Source organism: Artemia sp. Qi Xiang Cuo, chromosome 9, assembly GCF_049724085.1.
Source record: "Artemia sp. Qi Xiang Cuo chromosome 9, ASM4972408v1, whole genome shotgun sequence".
NCBI lineage: Eukaryota > Metazoa > Arthropoda > Branchiopoda > Anostraca > Artemiidae > Artemia > Artemia sp. Qi Xiang Cuo.
Window position 1 is genome coordinate 29055377 of NC_142802.1, and position 22349 is coordinate 29077725.

Genomic DNA, 22349 nt, shown 5'->3' on the forward strand with positions numbered 1-22349 from the left:
TTTTAGAAGAGGCTCAGTCTTTTTCCCTGAAAAAGACTCGTCAATATAAAACGAACAGAATTTAATTTTAAAAAATTTCTAAATAAAGTAAAGAACTCCATTAAACCAAAAACGAACAAAAATAGAATCAAATAATCAACCAATTATACGAACAACAACCACAAATCAGTCAATAAATAAATGAAACCCAAAACAAACAGAAATTAAAATAAATAACTAAGCCAAAGTCACAAAAAGCAGATATTAATATGTGTAGGGTCCTGAAATCATATGCTTTCTAAAAGATAGAATACGATTTGTGACGTATTGAAAAAATTCTTTTGAATACTTTCATTTTTATAACTTTAAGAAATCAAAAATTAATTAATTTTTTAAGGAATAAATATAAATATATTAAACTGACAATGCACATTTTTTTTAAGTAAATTCATTTGAAATTTTGTCAGTAAAGTAAAAAGTATATTCTGGCTTTTAGAAAGCATAGGGGTTTAAAACCCAACTCATAAAATTCAGCTCGTTTTGAGCTTGACTCTGTTATTTATTTTAATTTCTGTTTGTTTTGTTGGGCTTCATTTATTTATTGATACTGATTTAAGAGTAGGAGGAACCTAATGACTCCAGGACGAAGTGTACCCTATTGCCAGATAACAAAAGGTACTATTTGGTACTTTAAAAGTACCTTTTTCAAGGTCAATCAGGGAACTTGGAAATACTGTGGGGAAAAGGTGCAGGCGCACTGAATACCTAACCTGAATCAATGGTATTGATCTATGAAGGGGACGGATTTCTGGGAAATTGATTGCATAATCGAAGGGGAATTCTATATTGATCCAAGAAGGGGACTAGATTTCTGGGAGATTGATTTGCATAATCTGACGGGGAATTGTAATGTAACATAAGGGGAATTAAGAAACAATATGGCTTCTCTGGTCTTTAGGTCTAAGAGATAAATTAATATTCTATCAAAGCCATAATCGTGTAACTAGGAAGACCTCAAATTTTTTCAAAAATTCAATCGAGATCAAGACAGATTTAATATATTTAACGCTAGAAATGGTTTCATGGGAATTTTAAATGTGACATCGCAAAAGGATGCCGAAACAAAAGGAACACGCAGACATTACTTTTATGGGGATTATTGGGGCGAAACAAATTAATCGGCATTTTAGGGATTTTTTGGGTGAAACAGTTTGAAAACATTTAGAAGATGATTTGGGGTGAAACTCTGTAATCGTTATAATACACAAGTTCCATTTGAACAGTGTTGTAAGGTCCCCTACCCCAACCCCAAGGGGCCCCTCTTTCAAACTTTTTGCCCCCCCCCATTTTTTATACTTTTTTAGTTTTTTTTTAACTTTTTTTTTATTTTTTCAAAGATGATATTTTTTCAACTTTTTTTATATGTCTTCGAAAGAGATAAAACATACTTAAAACAAAAAAACCACATTTAATATTTGCATAATTTGTTGGAATGATAACAATTTATCTGTTAGAAGTAATAAGTTTTCTGTCAATGATACCAAATTTTTCTTAGAAGTAACAATTTTTCATTATGATAACAAGTTTTCTGACAGAAGTAGCAATATTTCCTTAACACTAACAAATTTTCTCTTCGAAGTATAAACATTTTCCATTAATACTACGAAACTTTTACTTAACACACTCAAATTTCCCTTAGAAGTAATAGGTATTTTCTTAACAATAACATATTTTTCTAAAAGCACCAACCTTTCCGTCAATGATAATAAATTTATCTTAAAAAAAACCATTTTTTTTCACTGATAACAAGTTATCAGTAAGAAGGAACAAGTTTTCTGTCAATGGTACCAATTTTTTTTTTTTAGAAGTAACAATTTTTTCGTTATGATAGCAAGTTTTCTGCCAGAAGTAGCAAGATTTCCATAACACTAACAAATTTTCTCTTCAAAGTATCAACATTTTCCATTAATAAAAACAAACTTTTACTTAACATACTCAAATTTCTCTTAGAAGTAATAGATATTTTTTTAACAGTAACAAATTTTTTCTAATAACACCAACCTTTCTGTCAATGATAATAAATTTCTCCTCAAAGAAATATTTTTTTCACTGATAACAAGTTATCTGATCGAAGTAATAATTTTTCTGTCAATGTTACCAAATTTTCCTTAGAAGTAAGGATTTTTTTGTTATGACAACAAGTTTTCTGCCAGAAGTAGCGATATTTCCTCTACACGAAAAAATTTCCTCATCGGAGTAACAAAATTTTCCATAATACTAGAAAACTTTTACTTAACACCTACAAATTTCTCGTAGAAGTAACAGGTATTTTCTTAACAGTAACATATTTTTCTAATAAAACCAAACTTTCCGTCCATGATAATAAATTTCCCTTCAAAGAAACAATTCTTTCGCCAATAACAACAAGTTATCCATTAGAAGTAGCAAGTTTTCCTAAACACTAACAAATTTTCTCATCAGAGTAACAATTTTTTCCTTAACACTAACAGAGTTTTAGTTACAACTATCAAATTTCTCTTAGAAGTAACAAATTTTTTCATTATGATAACAAATTTTCTGTCAGAACTAATCAGTTTTCTGTCAAAGATACAAAATTTTTCTTAGAAGTAACAATTTTTCGTTTATGATAGCAAGTTTTCCTTTCATACTAACAAATTTTCTCTTCGAAGTAACAACTTTTTCCTCAATACTAACAAACTTCTACTTACCACTATCAAATTTCTCTTAGAAGTAACCATTTTTTTGTCAGTGATAACAAGTTTTTTGTCAAAGATACCAAATTTTTCTTAGAAGTAAAATTTTTTTTTCGTTTATGATAACAAGTGTTCTGTCAGAAGTAGCAAGTTTTCCGTCACACTAACAAATTTTCTCTTCGAAGTAACCACTTTTCCTTAATACTAATAGGCTTTTACTTAACACTATCAAATTTCTCTTAGAAGTAATGGGTTTTTCTTAACTGTAACATTTTTTTTAATACCCCCAAGTTTTACGTCAAAGATAATGAATTTTTCTTAAAAGTAACAATTTTTTCGTCAGTGATAACAAATTTTCTTTTAGAAGAAGCAAGTTTTCTTTCAAAGATACCATATTTTTCTTAGAAGCAACAACTTTTTCGTCTATGATAACAAGTTTTCTGTCGGAAGTAGCTAGTTTTCCTCAACATTAACAAAGTTTCTCATCAAAGTAACAATTTTTCGTCAGTTATAACATGTTTTCTGTTAGAAGTAGCAAGTTCCATGTCAAGGATAAAAAATTTTTCTTAGAAATGAAATTTTTTTCCGTTCATGATAAAAAGTTTTCTGTTAGAAGTAGCAATTTTTCCTTAACTTTAAAAAATTTTCTCCTCGATGTAACAACTTTGTCCATGATACTAACGAACTTTTACTTAGCACTATCAAATTCCTCTTAGAAGTAACAATTTTTCGTCAGTGATACCAAGTTTTCTGTAAGAAGTAGCAAGTTTTCTGCCAAAGATACCAGATTTTTCTTAGAAGTAACAATTTTTTCGTTTATAATAACACCTTTTTCTCAGAAATAGCAAGTTTTCCTTAACACTAACAAATTTTCTCTTCGAAGTAACAAATTTTTCCTCAGTACTAAAAACTTCTACTTAAAACTATCAAATTTTTCTTAGAAGTATAATTTTTCCCGATCCTGGCAAAAAGTTTTCTGTCAAAAGCAGCAAGTTTTCCATAACAATAACAAATTTTCTCATCAAAGTAAAAAAAATTTCCTCAACACTAACAGAGTTTTAGTTACAACTATCAAATTTCTCTTAGAAGTAACAAATTTTTTCATTATGATAATAAATTTTCTGTCAGAACTAACATGTTTTCTGTCAAAGATACCTAATTTGTCTTAGTAACAATTTCTCGTTTATGATAGCAAGTTTTCTGTCAGACATAGCAAGTTTTCCTTTCACACTAACAAATTTTCTCTTCGAAGTAACAACTTTTTCCTCAATACTAACAAACTTTTACTTAATACTATCAAATTTCTCTTAGCAGTAACTATTTTTTCGTCAGTGACAACAAGTTTTCTGTCAAAGACACAAAATTTTTCTTAGAAAAAACAATATTTTTTCGTTTATGATAACAAGTGTTCTGTCGGAAGTAGCAAATTTTCCGTCACACTAACAAATTTTCTCTTCGAAGTAACCACTTTTTCCTTAGCACTAATAGGCTTCTACTTTAAACTATCAAATTTCTCTTAGAAGTAATAGGTTTTTCTTAACTGTAACAAATTTTTTCCAATACCCCCAAGTTTTAAGTCCAATATAATAAATTTCTCTTAGAAGTAAAAATTTTTTCGTCAGTGATAACAAATTTTCTGTTAGAAGTAGCAAGTTTTCTTTCAAAGATACCATATTTTTCTTAGAAGTAACAACTTTTTCGTCTATGATAACAAGTTTTCTGTCAGAAGTAGCAATTTTTCCTTAACACTAACAAATTTTCTCTTCGAAGTAACAACTTTTTCCTCAATACTAACAAACTTCTACTTAAAACTATCAAATTTTTCTTAGAAGTATAATTTTTTTCCGTTCATGATAAAAAGTTTTCTGTCAAAAGTAGCAAGTTTTCCTAAACACTAACAAATTTTCTCATCAGAGTAACAATTTTTTCCTTAACACTAACAGAGTTTTAGTTACAACTATAAAATTTCTCTTAGAAGTAACAAATTTTTTCATTATGATAACAAAATTTCTGTCAGAACTAACCAGTTTTCTGTCAAAGATACAAAATTTTTCTTAGAAGTAATAATTTTTCGTTTATGATAGTAAGTTTTCTGTCAGAAGTAGCAAGTTTTCCTTTCACACTAACAAATTTTCTCTTCGAAGTAACAACTTTTTCCCCAACACTAACAAACTTTTACTTAATAAAATCAAATTTCTCTTAGAAGTAACTATTTTTCGTCAGTGATAACAAGTTTTCTGTCAGATACCAAATTTTTCTTAGAAGTAACATTTTTTTCCGTTTATGACAACAAGTGTTCTTTCAGAAGTAGCAAGTTTTCCGTCACACTAACAAATTTTCTCTTCAAAGTAACCACTTTTTCCTTAATACTAATAGGCTATTGCTTAACACTATCACACTTCTCTTAGAAGTAATCGATTTTTCTTAACTGTAACACAATTTTTTCTAATACCCCAAGTTTCAAGTGTCAAAGATAATAAATTTCTCTTAGAAGTAACAATTTTTTCGTCAGTGATAACAAATTTTCTGTTAGAAGTAGCAAGTTTTCTTTCAAACATACCATATTTTTCTTAGAAGTAACAACTTTTTCGTCTATGATAACAAGTTTTCTGTCAGAAGTACCAAGTTTTCCTTAACACTAACAAATTTTCTCTTTGAAGTAACAACTTTTTCCTCTATACTAACAAACGTCTACTTAAAACTATTAAATTTTTCTTAGAAGTATAATTTTTTTCTGTTCATGATAAAAAGTTTTCTGTTAAAAGTAGCAAGTTTTCCTTATCACTAACAAATTTTCTAATCAAAGTAACAATTTTTTCATTAACACTAACAGAGTTTTAGTTACAACTATCAAATTTCTCTTAGAAGTAACAAATTTTTTCATTATGATAACAAATTTTCTGTCAGAACTAACCAGTTTTCTGTCAAAGATATCAAATTTTTCTTAGAAGTAATAATTTTTCGTTTATGATAGCAAGTTTTCAGTCAGAAGTAGCAGGTTTTCCTTTCACACTAACAAATTTTCTCTTTGAAGTAACAACTTTTTCCTCAATACTAACTAACTTTTACTTAATACTATCAAATTTCTCTTAGAAGTAACCATTTTTTCGTCAGTGATAACAAGTTTTCTGTCAGATACCAAATTTTTCTTAGAAGTAACAATTTTTTTTCCGTTCATGATAACAAGTGTTCTGTCAGAAGTAGCAAGTTTTCCGACACAATAACAAATTTTCTCTTCGAAGTAACCACTTTTTCCTTAATGCTAATAGGCTTTTGCTTAACACAAATCAAATTTCTCTTAGAAGTAATAGGTTTTTCCTAAGTGTAACAAATTTTTTCTAATACCCCAAGTTTCACGTCAAAGATAATAAATTTCTCTTAGAAGTAAAAATTTTTTCGTCAGAGATAGCAAATTTTCTGTTAGAAGTAGCAAGTTGACTTTCAAAGATACCATATTTTTCATAGAAGTAACAACTTTTTCGTCTATGATAACAAGTTTTCTTTCGGAAGTAGCAAGTTTTCCTCAACACTAACAAGGTTTCTCATAAAAGCAAAAATTTTTCCTCAGTTATAAAAAGTTTTCTGTTAGAAGTAGCAAGTTTTCCGTCAAAGAGACCATTTTTTTCTTAGAAATAACAATATCTTCGTTTATGATAACAAGTTTTCTGTTAGATGTAGCAATTTTTCCTTAACACGAAAATGTTTTCTCCTTGAAGTAACAACTTTTACCTTAATACTAACAAACTTTTACTTAACACTATCAAATTTCTCTTAGAAGTAACAATTTTTCGTCAGTGATTACAAGTTTTCTAAGAAGTAGAATGTTGTTTGTCAAAGATACCAAATTTTTCATAGAAATAAAAAATTTGTCGTTTACGATAACAAGGTGTCTGTCAGAATTAGGAAGTGTTGCTTAACACTAACAAATTTCCTCATCGGAATAACAACCTTTGCCTTAATACTAAAAAACGTTTACTTCAAACACTTAAATTTTTCTTAGAAGTAATAGATATTTTCTTAACCGTAACAATTTTTTTCTAATAACTCCAACCTTACGGTCAATGATAATAAATTGCACTTAAAAGTTAACATTTTTTCGCTAATAACAACAAGTTATCTATTAGAACTAACAAATTTTCTTGTCAATGATACCAAATTTTTCTTACAAGTAACAATTTTTGGTTGTGATAACAAGTTTCTGACAGAAGTAGCAAGATTTCCTTAACACTAACAAATTTTATTTTCGAAGTATTAATATTTTCCCTTTAATACTAACAAACTTTTACTTAACACACTCAAATTTCTCGGTTACGTGAAATTTTTCTGTCGGAAGTAGCTAGGTTACGCGCGCGCGCGTAACCTAGCCTAAATTTGAGAGTGTTAAGTAAAAGTATGTTAGTTTTAAGGAGAAATGTAGTTACTTTGATGAGAAAATTTGTTAGTGTTAAAAAAAACTTGCTACTTCTGCCAGAAAAATTGTTACTTCTAACAGAAAACTTGTTATCATAAACGAAGATATTGTTATATCTAAGAAAAAATTGGTCTCTTTGACAGAAAACTTGCTACTTCTAACAGAAAACTTGTTATAAATGAAGAAAAATTGTTACTTTGAGGAGAAACTTTGTTAGTGTTGAGGAAAATTTGCTACTTCCGACAGAAAACTTGTTATCATAGATGAAAAAGTTGTTACTTTTAAGAAAAATATGGTATCTTTGAAAGATAACTTGCTACTTCTAACAGAAAATTTGTTATCACTGACTAAAAATTTTTACTTCTAAGATAAATTTATTATCTAAGTAAAAGTATGTTAGTTTTAAGGTAAAACGTTGTTACTTTGATGAGAAAATTTGTTTGTGTTAAAGAAAACTTGCTACTTCTGCCAGAAAACATGTTATCATAGCGAAATAATTGTTACTTCTAAGAAAAAATTTTGGTATCTTTGACAGGAAGCTTGCTACTTCAAGCAGATAACGTGTTATCACTGACGAAAAGTCACTATAAGAAGACAACTTATTTGCTCGCATAATAAAAACTTCGAATTCGTATTTGAAATATAAAACTTTAAAGTACAATTGAGTGATTTTTTTTTCGTTCGAAAATTTGAAATGAAATTCACAAGCTGTACTTTCTACTAGAAAACACTCACGAAAAAATACCGTTCTAAAATCCAAATATATTAAAAAAGAAACCATAAACTGAAGTGATGGTTCACCTAAACAGAAGTTACCAAGGGGCTGAAATAACACATTTAAAGTAAACATTATTGGCGCTACCTTGAAATAAAGAGTTACGAGGAGGAGAATCCCTACGATGGATGAATGATAGACTATCTATCAACAAGTGAAATTACATCATTTTTATGCAATTCTGAAGAAGGCTTATGTCAGCTTTGCCTCTCATTCAGACTATCTGTCTTGGCTTTTTCTCCAATTTGACATGGCACGAAATTGTTTCGTCACTCGATTTTAATTCTAAAATCCACGGTCTTTTTTCTATATTTTTATTACATTTGCTCTAAACCGTGAAAGAAACCATATAAAAGGCTCGCCATTCAAGAATCTGTTAGGTGCTACCATAGATTTTTTTGTATTTTTTTTATAATTAAAGGTAGCTTGCCCCAAGACGCTAAGCAAAAGCTTAGAAAATTGTGCTTTTTAATTACGAAGCAAAAATACTTATAATTTAGTGTCCTTCGATATTTCAAGGCAAATTAATGCGATATTTAATATGCTCTCAGTTTTCATTCAGCGGTCATCGGGTGAACATCGTCTAAAAAACAAGTGAAATAACCGCTGCTTTAATTGGATAACGATAAAGAACTTATTTGTGAACAATTTCACAAATAACAATTTCAGCAATGATGCAATGACTTTTTGGTTGCAATAGAGGCTTTTGATTGAAGTTTATAATAAAGATTGAAATTTGGAATTACAAGTAAGAAAAGAGTTATAACAGAATTAGCAAAAAATATTTAATCTACGGAGGTCGTTTGTTTAAGGTAATTGCTACTATTCATCTCTTAAGGCTTCCGGAAGTTCTAACTAAAGTTACTTCAGTTAGAGAGCCAATTAGCTGCCATAAATGAAAAATTGGCAGAAAATGCATGAGCTAATGAACAGTTGAAGAGGGAAATCGAGGTATTGAAAAAGTATTTAAGCGCAGCTAGTCAACGCTCAGATGCTTTAGACGAAGAACTTAGAAGGTCAATTATAGTACTCTATAACTTTCCTCCTATTAATACGGCAGCGAATACTCTGAAAGAAGAAATTTCCCCACAGTATTTCCAAGTTCTCTGATTGACCTTGAAAAAAGTACTTTTAAAGTACCAAATAGTAACTTTCTTATCTGGCAATAGGGTACACTTCGTCCAGGACTCATTAGGTCTCTCCTACTAACAAATCAGTATCAATAAATAAATGAAGCCCAACAAAACAAACAGAAATGAAAATAAATAACAGAGTTAAACTCAAAACGAGCAGAAATTTATATGAGCTGGGTTCTAAACCCCTATGCTTTCTAAAAGCCAGAATATAATTTTTACTTTACTGATAAAATTTCAAATGAATTTACCTAAAAAAATGTGCATAGTCAGTTTAATATATTTATATTTATTCTTTAAAGTCTTAATTAATTTTTGATTTCTTAAAGTTATAAAAATGAAAACATTTAAAAGAAGTTTTTCAGTAAAGTACAAATTATATTCTGGCTTTTAGAAAGCATAGGAGCTTAGAACACAAGTCACATTAGTTTCTGCTCGTTTTGAGTTTGACTCTGTTATTTATTTTAATTTCTGTTTGTTTTGGGTTTCATTTATTTATTGACTGATTTGTGGTAATTGTTCGTGTAATTGGTAGATTATTTGATTCTATTTTTGTTCATTTTTTGTTTAATGGAGTTCTTTAGTGTTTATTTAAAAACCTTATTTTGTGGAAATGTTTTTTTTAATTAAAGTCTGTTCGTTTTATATTGTCGAGTCTTTTTCAGGGAAAAGGACTCAGCCTCTTCTAAAGTTAAACAACCATCCCTTCCATTAGGACTTTAGATGTTACCTGGGTGTGACTTACAACCCTTACCCCTTAATATCTCGGGTTCTCTTCATCGCCTAAAGCTATACCGTATGATATTTAGTCTATTTCGAAAAAAACAATTATCTCGACGCTTCTATTAGACGGGGTTTGGGACAATGCGACGTGTGTGTGTTTGGGGGGGGGATAGCTGCCCTCCAATCACTTTGACTCTTAAAAAACGCACTAGAGCGTCTGATTACCAACCTAATAAGCCCCCTCCAAAGATTATATGACCAAGCTTTTTATGAAAACCTTATATGCCCCAAGAGCTTAACTTACTAGCCTTGCCCTGGAGAATGGCGGGATTTTTTTATCCTCAAAGACATAATTTCCAGATCTTTCAAATACTTTGAACAAAAAGGCTATCTCAAATTTTGATTGGAGGTCTTTGGGGAAATGATGGGCCTGAGGGGGGACGTTTGCCTTCTGATCACTTTCGACTAATAAAAAACGCGGTAGTCCTCTCCATTTCCAATCGAATGAGCCCTTTTTGAAGCTTCAACGACAAAACTTTCAATAACAACCTTATAAACCCCAAGGGCATAACTTACGACCCTTGTCCTGAGGGCTATGGGGGGGGCAGTCATCCTCAAAGATACAATTTTCAGACTTTTCAACTATGGTGAACAAATTGGCCATATCAAATTGCTGATTTTAAATGTTTGGGGAAATGATGGGCGTGGAGGGGGAGGGAGATGATTCTCCCTCCGATTACTTTCGACTATTAAAAAGGACAATAGCCCTCTCAATTTCCAATGGAATGAGCCATTTTTGAAGTTTTTACGACAACACTTTCTATAATAACCTAATATACCCCCAGGGCATAACTTACAACCTTAGACCTGAGGGCTGTGGGGGGTTGTCATTCTTAATGACACAATTTCCAGACCCTTAAACTAGGTTAAAGAAAATGGCTATATCCAAATGTTGATCGGAAGTGTTTTGGGAAATGATGGGCGTGGGGGTGGAGGGCAATCGCCCTTCGGTCGCTTTTGACAGAATTACAAAATTTTGCTTGAATGTGTTCGGGGAAATGGTGGGCGGGAGAGGTGGTTTAATTCCCCTCCAATCACTTTCGACTATTAAAAAGGGCACTAGCCCTTTCAATTTCCAATCGAAAGAGCCCTTTTTTAAGTTTCTACGACAACACTTTCTATAAAAACCTTATGTTCCCCAGGGCACAACTTACAACCCTTGCCCTGAGAGGTGGGGGGGATTTGTCTTCCTCAAAGAAAAAATTTCCAGAACTTTCAACTACTCTGAACAAAATGACTATCTCAAAATTTTGATTGAATGTGTTTGGGAAGATGGTGAGCGTGAGAGGGGGGTTAGTTTCCCACCAATCACTTTTGACTATATTTCAATCGAATGAGCTCTTTTTAAAGTTTCTACGACAATCCTTTCTATAAAAAACCTTATATGCCTCCAGGGCATAAATTACAATCCTTGCCCTGAGGGGTGTGGGAAGGGAGGGTTATCATCCTCAAAGACGCAATTTCCAGAGCTTTTAAGTACGTTGAACAAAAGGGCTATCTCAAAATTTTATTGGACGTGTTTGGGGAAATGGTGGGCGTGAGAGGGAGTTAGTTGCCCTCCAAAAACTTTCGACTATTAAAAAGGGAGCTAGCCCTTTCAATTTACAATTGAATGAGCTCTTTTTGAAGTTTCTATGTCAACGCTATCTATAAGAACCTTATATGCCCCCAGGCCATAATTTACAACCCTTGTCCTGAGGGGTGAGGGGGTTTGTCATCGTCAAAGACATAATTTCTGGAACTTTCAACTACGTTGAACAAAATGGCTATCTCAAATTTTTGATTGGATGTGTTTGGGGAAATGGTGGAGGTGAGAGGGGGGTTAGTTGCACTTCAATCACTTTTGACTATTGAAAAGAGCACTAGCCCTTTCAATTTCCAATCAAATGAGCCCTTTTTGAAGTTTCTACGACAATGCTTTCTATAAAATTTTATAAGTCCCCAGGGCATAACTTAAAGCCTTTGCCCTGAGGGCTCTGAGGGGGTTATCATCCTCAAAGACATAATTTCCAGAACTTTCAACTACGTTGAACGAAACGGCTATCTCAAAATACTGATTGGATGTGTTTGTGGAAATGGTAAGCGTGAGAGGGTGGTTAGTTTCCCTCCAATCACTTTCAACTATTAAAAAGGGCACTAGCCTTTTCAATTTCCAATCAAATGAGCCTTTTTTGAAGTTTCTACGAGAACACTCTAAAAAAACCTTATATGCCCCCAGGGCATAACTTACTACCCTTGCCCTGAGAGCTCTGAGGGGGTTATCATCCTCAAAGACCTAATTTCCAGAACTTTCAACTACGTCGAACAAAACAGCTATTTTAAAATACTGATTGGATGTGTTTGGGGAAATGGTGGTCGTGAGAGAGGGGTTAGTTTCCCTACAATTACTTTCAACTATTAAAAAGGGCACTAGCCCTTTCAATTTCCAATCGAATAAGCCCTTTTTGAAGTTTCTACTATAACACTTTCTATAAAAACCGTATATGCCCCAGGGCATAACTTACAACCCTTGCCCTGAGGGCTGTGGGGGGTTTTCATCCTCAAAGACCTAATTTCCAGAACTTTTAACTACGTTGAACAAAATGGCTATCTCAAACTGTTGATTGGATGTGTTTGGGGAAATGGTGGGCGTGAGAGGGGGGTTAGTTGCTCCCCAATACATTTCAACTATTAAAAAGGGCACTAGCCCTTTGAATTTCAAATCGAATGACCCCTTTTTGAAGTTCCTACGACAATGCTTTCCTATATACCCCCAGGGCATAACTTACAAACTGAGCCACACTGAGCCCTGAGGGTTCAGTGTGTGTGGGGAGGGAGGTTGTCATACTCAAATACATATTTTCCAGATCTTTCAACTACGTTGAATAAAATGGCTATCTCAAATTTTTGATTGGATGTGTTTGGAGAAATGGTGGGCGTGGAAGGGGTCTTAGTTGTCTTCCAATCACTTTCGGCTATTGAAAAGGGCTTAAGCCCTTCCAATTTCCTATCGAATGAGCCCTTTTCGAAGTTTCTACGACAAATCTTTCGATACAAAGTGCCCTGGTCAAAAACAAAGAAATAAATAAATAATACATTGTTCCAACATCGTTCTTTACTTAGGAAGTGCTATTGCGCTGCCTATGATAACGAGTTGTAATATTTGAAGCCATGCTGTAGCTTCATATTCACGGATAAGGTAGGAGAAGGCTCATGCATATTACTTTCCATAGAATTTCAAAGTTTTTACTCATCTACTTTTGTCTTTTTTTCCAAAAGGAAAAAAACCGCCAAGTTCATCGGTGTTTTGCTTAACAAAAGGATTTTTCAACTTCTGCTCCACTCACTATAAGAAGAAAACTTATTTGCTCACATAATAAAAATTTCGAATTTGTATTTGAAATATAAAACTTTAAAATACAATTGAGTGATTTTTTTTTCTTTCAAAACTTTGAAATGAAATTCACAAGCTGTACTTTTTGTTCATTTACGTGCCACTAAATTCATCTTCTTCTACACAAGATTGCAAATTATGGAATAAATGAAAAGCAAAAAGTAAAAATAAATAAAATAAATAAAAAAAAACACACAAAAGAACAGAACATAACAACAAAACATATTGGCAAAGAAAGTAAAATAAAATTAAACTGCAAAAACAGAAAGAATCTGTCTAACATAGGAGGAAATACGAGAAGTCCCGGAATAGAAACAGTTTTTTTTTTGCAACACCAAAGTACCATAAGTTGCTCGACGACTCCTTTAGTGTTGGCAATTACGATACCAGTAAATAATTGAGCAGCTAATAAAAAAATTATATGAGCAGCTAATAAAACAAAGGAGCAGCACAAAAATCGTATTTGAAGCAGTCTCTTTCTGGCATGAACCATTTGCAACAACGAAGGACCTCTGGGAGATTAGGCATCTATGTGCTTGATGTCTAGTGACCAATCTCTTTTGGCACTCATGAGGGTTGCTTGTGATTTCTTTCTGAAAACTATCTTTTACTGACTTGTTAATCATACCATCAAGAATCGTTGCTCCTACTTTTAAAACTTCTTCCATGTTGGATTCTAAGGGAGCTATTATTCCAGTGGAGGTCTGCCATTGTACTTGTGCGCAAATGGACGGTGTTCCCCACAAGTCATTTCTTTCTTTGCAGACAGAAAGCAGTGTTTCACGAATTGTTTTTTTTTTATCTGATACCAAACATGTACTTTCTTATGCTTTGTCTCACGGATAACTGTTGTACAGCAAAAAGAACAGTAGCTTTTGAAATCAAATACCCTCAAATAGGATGTCAGAAGAAATATTTCTTCAGGGATTTTCTCTAGCTCTAACCTTGCTTTCTGCTACTCTAATTTCTCAAATCATTCTTGTTCGTATAAGATCTGTGGCAATCAATGTGTACCTGAATTCCTACAGCAACTTTAAAATTCTCTCGTTGCTCTCGAGCGGCTGCACTTACATTCAAAATCCCTTTCTCACCGATAAAGATTATTGCATCACAGCTATCTATGCTTTTGAAACATATTTTCTATTTACGTCATAGTTCTAATAAAACTATGACGACATTCATTATCGAGTATATTAAAATGCAGTTCTTTTTAAAAATACTGATTTTGTTTTAAATGTTTTTTTTTTTAATTACAAAAGCACGTAGAGGTGACAAATTTCTGATGTTACAATAACATAACCTACTACAGTGTTATAGGAAAATGTAGTTTTTCTTAAAAAATAGATTTTATTTAAAAAATTATTTTTTAATTAAAAAAGTTTTTAACCACATCAATTTCTTTTAAAATGAGCTATTAAACAACTGTCTACGATGTTCAAGTACCCCACTATTTGAGGAAAAGAAAGAAAGAAAGGAAAAAAAAAGATACCGTATATGCAGAATATCGTGGTTTCAGCCACTTTTCTTGATTTTCAAGCCAACATAATTTCTTTCTTGTTCAAGCCAAGGGACGATGAGTTTCCTACATAGGGATTTCGGACAAGGCGATTCTAATAGTGTACTTCTTGTTTTGATCTGAATGTATTTTAAGAAGTTACGGGTTATTATATTTCTTAGTATTGGACGTGATCGTCTCTTACTAGGTTACTAGCTACCGCTGCAATACAACCCAGTATTGTACAGAAATATAACTTCAGAAACATAAATAATTGTGTTATCTGCAAAGACTCATATTTTGTTGGAAGTAGTCGTAAAATAACAAATAAAGAAAAAAGAACTAGATTGAAGATAGATAATTTCCTCCAGCTAGAAAGAATATTTCTGCATTTTCATCTTCGGCTCTTCTGGCATGACCGAACAGAAATAAGAAGAGTGATGGACATGATGGACAAAAAATCATCGTACAAATAAAATATCGTCATAAGAGAAAAAGAGATGGAGACTCGCAGAAAAGAAAATCTAGGTAGGCTACTCACAGAAAAGATAATTTTTCTTTATTACTCGCTAAAAATAAGGTATGTCATTGTTTTTTGGAGATAACCCTTTCCACTTCAAACACTAAAGAGGAATTTCCGAAAATATTCCTGTTATACAGATGATGGGTTATTTTTACCTTTATTTCTTTTGTTTAGAACCCCAATAGCCCCATAGAAGACATCCGTTTTTATTTGTTATATTTTCAGGAGTTATGGGTTATGACATTTCTTAGTATTGGACGTCATCGTCTCTTACTATCTTGCTACCTACCGCTGCGACCCTGATTGGATAATGAACTTTTAGCTTTTCCCCCCTCCTGTGCACTTCAGGGCTGAATTTGGCCCATTCCATCTAGAGGTAGCAATGCCAATTTTGGATCAGTTAATAAGCGCAATTTTTTTCTATCCATTGGTACTAAAATCATTTCTTTTGCAATTTGTTCATGGTCTGTCCCTCTTCTATCGTATCTTTATTATACTATAAACCACTAGTGGATAGTTTTTTTTTTTTTTTTTTTTTTTTTTTTTTTTTTTTTTTTTGCTGCTTCTTTAATTTGGTGATGACATTCGAACCACGGCTTCTTTGCACAAGAAAGACAAAAGAAAGAAAAAAAGAAATCAATCATACTTCACCTTAATCCACCAATCGCGTAGCCATTCACTTCTCGTTTTAATAGTTCTTCGACACATTGCTTCCTTAATTCTGGATTCAATCCTCCTTGAATAATTGGGAATAAATTTTGCTTATCTGGTTTCTTGTTTGCTGCAAGACAGCGGTCAAGCCATCTATATGTCCTAAAAGTTTTAGTAAATAGGTGGCAGCCAGATTAAAACAACTTGTTTCAACAAAAGTATAAATCATATAGCACTCCAAAAAACAGTCCCGCACCAGAGAATGTTACATTGTCACCCAGCTTTCCTTTTTTTTTCTGCAGTGGAAAAAGCTGCCTTTTGATGGTCCCGTTTAATAGGGTTTAATCAAAGAATCAAGCTTTGCTTACCCAAACAAATTCTAGTTCGAATTTTTCTTAAAAAATTAGGTTTTATTAGTATAACATTTTGGGTATAACTGTGGCCATGAAGTTAAAAGTAGAAATCACTGACGAAAAAATGCCGTTCTAAAATCCAAATATATTCAAAAAGAAACCATAAACTGAAGTGATGGTTCACCTAAACAGAAGTTACCAAGGGGCTGAAATAACACATTAAAAGTAAACATTTTTGAAGCTAGCTTGAAATAAAGAGATACGAGGAGGAGAATCCCTACGATGGATGGATGATAGAATATCTATCAACAAGTGAAATGACATCATTTTTATACTATTCTGAAGAAGGCTCATGTCAGCTTTGCCTCTCACTCAGACTATCTGTCTTGGCTTTTTCTCCAATTTGACATGGCACTAAATTGTTTCGTCACTCGATTTTAATTCTCAAATCAACGGTCTTTTTTCTATATTTTTATTACATTTGCTCTAAACGGTGAAAGAAACCATATAAAAGGCTCGCCATTCAAGAATCTGTTAGGTGCTACCAAAGATTTTTTTTTATTTCTTTTTTTTAATTAAAGGTAGCTTTCCCCAAGACGCTAAGCAAAAGCTTAGAAAATTGTGCTTTTAAATTACGAAGTAAAAATACTTATAATTGAGTGTCCTTCGATATTTCAAAGCAAATTAATATGCTATATTTAATATGCTCTCAGTTTTCATTCAGCGGTCATCGGGTGAACATCGTCTAAAAAACAAGTGAAATACACGCTACTTTAATTGGATAACGATAAAGAACTTATTTGTGAACAATTTTCTACTCATTGGATACTATGCTGTTATGTCTTTTAGCAATCATGCAATGAATTTTTGGTTGCAATAGAGGCTTTTGATTGAAGTTTATAGTAGAGATTGAAATTTGGAATTAAGAGTAAAAAAAGAGTTATAACAGAATTATTAAAAAAGATTTAATCTACGGCGGTCGTTTGTTTAAGGTAATTGCTACTATTCATCTCTTAAAAAAAAAAATAATTTTCCCTTGAAATGTCCATTGAAGGAGGATCGAACGCTCAGTTTTTAAAAGAAATTAATTTTAAGTTGGGCCTAATGCCTCGTTTGACTGAGACATTGGAAAAGAAGCTTCCTGAAGCTCTAACTAAGTTACTTCAGTTGAAAGCCAATTAGCTGCCATAAATGAGAAATTGGCTGAAAATGCATGAGCTAATGAACAGTTGAAGAGGGAAATCGAGGTATTGAAAAAGTATTTAACCGCAGCTAGTCAACGCTCAGATGCTTTAGACGAAGAACTTAGAAGGTCAAATATAGTACTCTATAACTTTCCTCCTATTAATACGGCAGCGAATACTCTGAAAGAAAAATTCTTAAGGCTCTTAATAATTGCATACCCAATTTAGGATATTCCCGCTAGGACGTGAAAATGTGTTTAGAATTCGTTCTGGTCCAGTGGTATTAAAACTAAATTCAGCTAAAATTCGTGGCATTATTTTGAGATAACCCTCTATTGAAGAGAAGTGGGATATCGGCAGCCCCAAATTACACCCAAAGGCAAAGAGAAGGGCGCAAGCATTTGAAATTAGTCTTAAATGATGCCCTTTCAAGCGCCACCAAGCAAGGCTGAGGGGAGAAAAATTGTTTATAGACGGCAATATGTTTATTTTCGACTTCTCCTCCAAGTGCATGAAAGAGGTAGTATCCATCAGGGAAAACGTTAAGCCAAACTGGCAGAATAGAGAAATGTTAGCGAAAGGAAATAATACGGTTGAATCAGTGGCTAAAAAATGGACTTTTTCGAGACTTGTGAAGCGGTATCAGAAAATTTTGAGAGCGATACCGAAACGGTGGTGGAGCTGAATATAAAAGATTCTTCACCTCAATGCTCCAAAACCGCATCAAGGTCTATTGAAAAAAGTAGAAAATCTCCTAAAGCTACGAATAAAAATTAAAAACGAGTTAGAAAAGTAACTAAAATCATTAGTCCAGAAGACAAGAACCGTGGTGACATTCGTAATGTTGTGAGAAGAGAAGTTAACTATACAGGTTCATCAAATGGCCTTACTGCTGCATATACTAGTGATTACTATCGGCTTTCGTTCCCACATAGAAAAGATCCCGTCTCGCCGTATGTCCTACCAGTACATGATGTTTTATTGCCAAGTGAATAGGGACACTACGGTCATACCCACCCTTTGCGTATAGTTACATGGAATATCCAAGGGGTAAAAAAATCAGGTAGACCATATATTACAAGATTTATATGATGTGAATGTGATTGCTTTAATCGAGACGTGGCACAGTGAAGATTCAGTGCCACCTTTCAGAGGTTACTCAGTAGAAAAAGTTACTAGAAAAGCGGCTGGAAATATGAGATATTACGGTGGTATTTTAGTGCTTATTAGGCAAGGCTGTTTACAAAACTATTTACGTATTCCTGGCAATTCAGAAAACATTGTATGGGTTCGAATTCCTCTTATAAAGGGCAAAAGATATATAGCTCCTCAGAATAGCTCATATAGTAATGGTTTACGTATTTAATAGAATTATTACTAATGGAGTATGGCCTTCTACATGGAGGACATCGATAATGGTACCTATATTTAAAGGGGGGAGTCCTAAGGATCATGAAAGTTATAGACTGATAGCCTTAGTTCCTATATTTAGCAAAATCTTAGAACAAATTTTAGACAGCCGGTTAAATGATTGGCTAGAGGGTTTTGGAGTTATGAATGAAAAACAAGGAGGTTTTAGAAAACGTTATAGTACTACGGATAGAGTGTTTATTTTAAGTGGATTAATTTAAAAGCATGGATCAGGAAAAAATAAGTTATAAGTTGCATTTTTGGACTTAAAAAGCGTTTGTTCATGTTAATAGTTCTGCTTAAAAAAAAAGCCTAGAGGATGTGGGGCTACCTTCCTCTTTCATTCATTTGGTTGTAAATATGCATTTTGAAACTAGTGCAATATTAAGAGTACGTGGGTCGGGTCTTTCAAGACCTTCTAAAGTTAAAAAAGGAATAAAGCAGGGAAGCGCCTTGTCACATCGACTTTTTGGTCTTTTTATTGGATTTTTAGCAAAAAATGGGCTTCAACAGTGAGATTAGGTAATAGAAATTTCTCAGTGTTGTTGTTTGCGGATGACACTGCTCTAGTGGCGAATTCGATACACGATTTACAGAGGCTTTTGGATTTAAGAGATGATTATCTAAAGATGAAGTGCCTTCAGGTAAATGTTCAGAAATCAAAACTGGTTATATTTAACAAGAGGAATGAAAAATGTGAAAGTAAATTTTGGTTTGAGGGGGAGGTGATACAAGTTGTGGATAAAATTAAGTATCTTGGATATATTTTTCAAAGTAATGGAAGATGGAATTCACATATAAAGGAAACGTTAAACCGGGGAAGAGCAGCAATGTTTTCAATTTTCCGGAATAATGTAATGGGAATAAAAACTTGTCGTTACATAAAAGGGTCGTTTTATCAAGATTAATTAAAAAAAAAATTTCCACAAAATAAGTTTTTCAAAGAAAAATAAAGAACTCCATTAAACAAAAAATGAGCATAAATAAAATCATATAATCTACCAAGCGTGAAACTACCACAAATCAGCATCGATAAATAAATGAAACCCAAAACGAACAAAAATTACAATAAATAAACGAGTCAAACTCAAAACGAGCAGAAATTAAAATAAGTATGGCTCACAACCCATATGTCTTCCCAAGGTCATAACATAATTTGCACTTTACTAATACAATATACATATAAATGGGCATTGTCAGTTTAATATACACATACTGATATTTAGTAATCAAAATGATAATATTATTTGATTTATTAAAGTTAAAAAAGTAAAAACAAGTCAATCAAGTCAAAATCAAGATCATTATGTTAACATAAGTTGGGCTCAAACCCCTATGCCTTCCCAAGGCCAGAACAAAATTTGCACTTTACTGAAAAAATACAAATGAATGTGCATTGTCAGTTTAATATACATATACTGATATTTAGTAATCAAAATTTTAATATTATTTGATTTATTAAAGTTATAAAAGTAAAAACATTTATATTTTTTTTCAGTAAAGTGCAAATTTTGTTCTGGCTTTGGGAAGGCATCGGGGTTTTGAGCCCAACTGTATGAAAAAAAAAGAATACAAAAAAATAATAATACATTGTGCCAGTATCGTTCTTTACTTAGGCAGCGCTAATGCGCTGCCTATGAATAATGCCCATTCTACATTACGAAGCACAGATTTGGGGACATGAGAAAGCGGCTCAGCTAGAGAGTATTCAATTAGGGTACTTTAAGAGATTGTTTGGGCTGCAGAAAACAACTCATTCTCAGTTTTTAAATGGAGATCTAAGCACATGGCCACTAAAAAATTACAGACTAGACTCAATGATTACATTTTGGTTGAGAGTCGTCCAGTTACCAAGTGACAGGTTACTTAAGGCAGCTTATGAGGATTTACTCTCGCAGGGGAAAAAAAGATCATGGCCACTAAAAACAAAAGACATTTTAGACAAAACAGGATTTTCTTTTATTTGGAATGCAGGTAGAGGACCAATGGATATAAATACAAATTGGGAAAATGAGATTATGATAGTACTAGATAATCAAATGATCCAAAAATGGAGTGAGGAGATATATAAAATCAGATATATTAAAGTTTGTTTAAGGATGGTTTATGGGCAGGATTTCTACCTTAAGCTGAATTTACCAGCTAGATATTTGATATTGTGGATGCAACTCAGGGCTAACTGCCTGCCAATTAAAGCAAGATTTAAAAGATATGCTAAAGAAAGATATCCCAATGAAGACAGATATACTTGCCCGGTTTTGCAGAGTTAAAGAGGAAAATTTAATGCATTGCTAGAGCCAGTGCCAGGGGCTCTCTACGATAAGAGAAGGGATATTTAGAAAAAATGAGTGGATGCTTCCAGGTGTCTTAAATAGTAAGTCGCCTTAGTTTATTTGTAGAATAGCAAGGTATCTGGAAACTTTGCTAAATAAAACGAGCAAAGCTTAAGTAATTTTTAATTTATATCAGGTTTAAGAAAATAAAATGAAGAACTTTAAAATGAGGGGTCTAATTCCAAGTTAATTCTTAAGCGGGTGGAAATACGAGCCAAAGTAACGTCACCTCAAATATAATTCTTATCTATCGTTCTTTTATAAACAAGCGGCAGTGATTAATATAATTTACAAAGAGTATTGGATGAGGAATCGCATTGCATTTCTCTTTTGTTACTAAAGTGTTGAGTTCAAATTAATTTTTTTTAAACGCAATTTTTCAGCCGATAGTCAGAAAAAATTGAGGGGGGGGCTGTCTTAAACTTCTCGCTAAACATTTCTTTAAAATTCAACGGCTTTTGTGTTTAAGCCGTCTTTCTTAAAGAATCATAGGCAGCATAATCGCGCTGCCTAAGTAAAGACGATGTTGGCACAATGTATTATTTCTTTAGACCAAGGCACTTCGTATCGAAGGAGTTGTCGTAGACACTTCAAAAAGGGATCATTCGATTGGAAATTGAAGTGGCTTGTGCCCTTTTTAATAGTCGAAAGTGATTGGAAAGTAACTAACACCCCTTCCACGCCCACCATTTCTCCAAACGCATCCAATTAAATTTTGAGATCGCGTAGGTGATTTCCAGATAAAAATTATATTTTTGAGGAGGACACTCCCCCACAGCCCTCAGGGCAAGGGTTGTAAGTTATGCCCCGGGGGCATATAAGGTTTTTTTTATAGAGAGCGTTGTTGTAGAAACTTCAAAAAAGGCTCATTCTATTGAAAATTCCAAGGGCTAGTGCCCTTTTTAATAGTCGAAAGTGATTGAAGGGCAACTAACCCCCCTCTCACGCCCACCTTATCCCCAAACACATCCAATCAAAATTTTGAGATAGCCATTTTGTTCAACGCGGTTCAAAGTTCTGGAAATTAGGTCTTTGAGGATAACAACCCCCCCCCCCACACACACACACACAACCCTCAGGGCATGGGTTGTAAGTTATGCCCTGAGAGCATATAAGATTGTTATAGAAACTTCGTCGTAGAAACTTCAAAAAGGGCTCATTCGATTGGAAATTGAAATGGCTAGTGCCCTTTTTAATAGTCGACACTGATTGGAGGGCAACTAACCCCCCTT

The 22349-nt window shown here is 33.0% G+C and overlaps 1 protein-coding gene across 1 annotated transcript in view; it reads right to left on the bottom strand.

The window, feature by feature from the left end:
- Tgt (tRNA-guanine transglycosylase) overlaps positions 1 to 22349 on the bottom strand; it is a 128604-nt gene that overhangs the window by 70032 nt on the left and 36223 nt on the right. The window contains exon 4 of the mRNA XM_089093972.1: positions 15838 to 15999. Within this exon, the coding sequence (XP_088950098.1) occupies positions 15838 to 15999 (162 nt within the window). The remainder of the gene's footprint in view (positions 1 to 15837; positions 16000 to 22349) is intronic.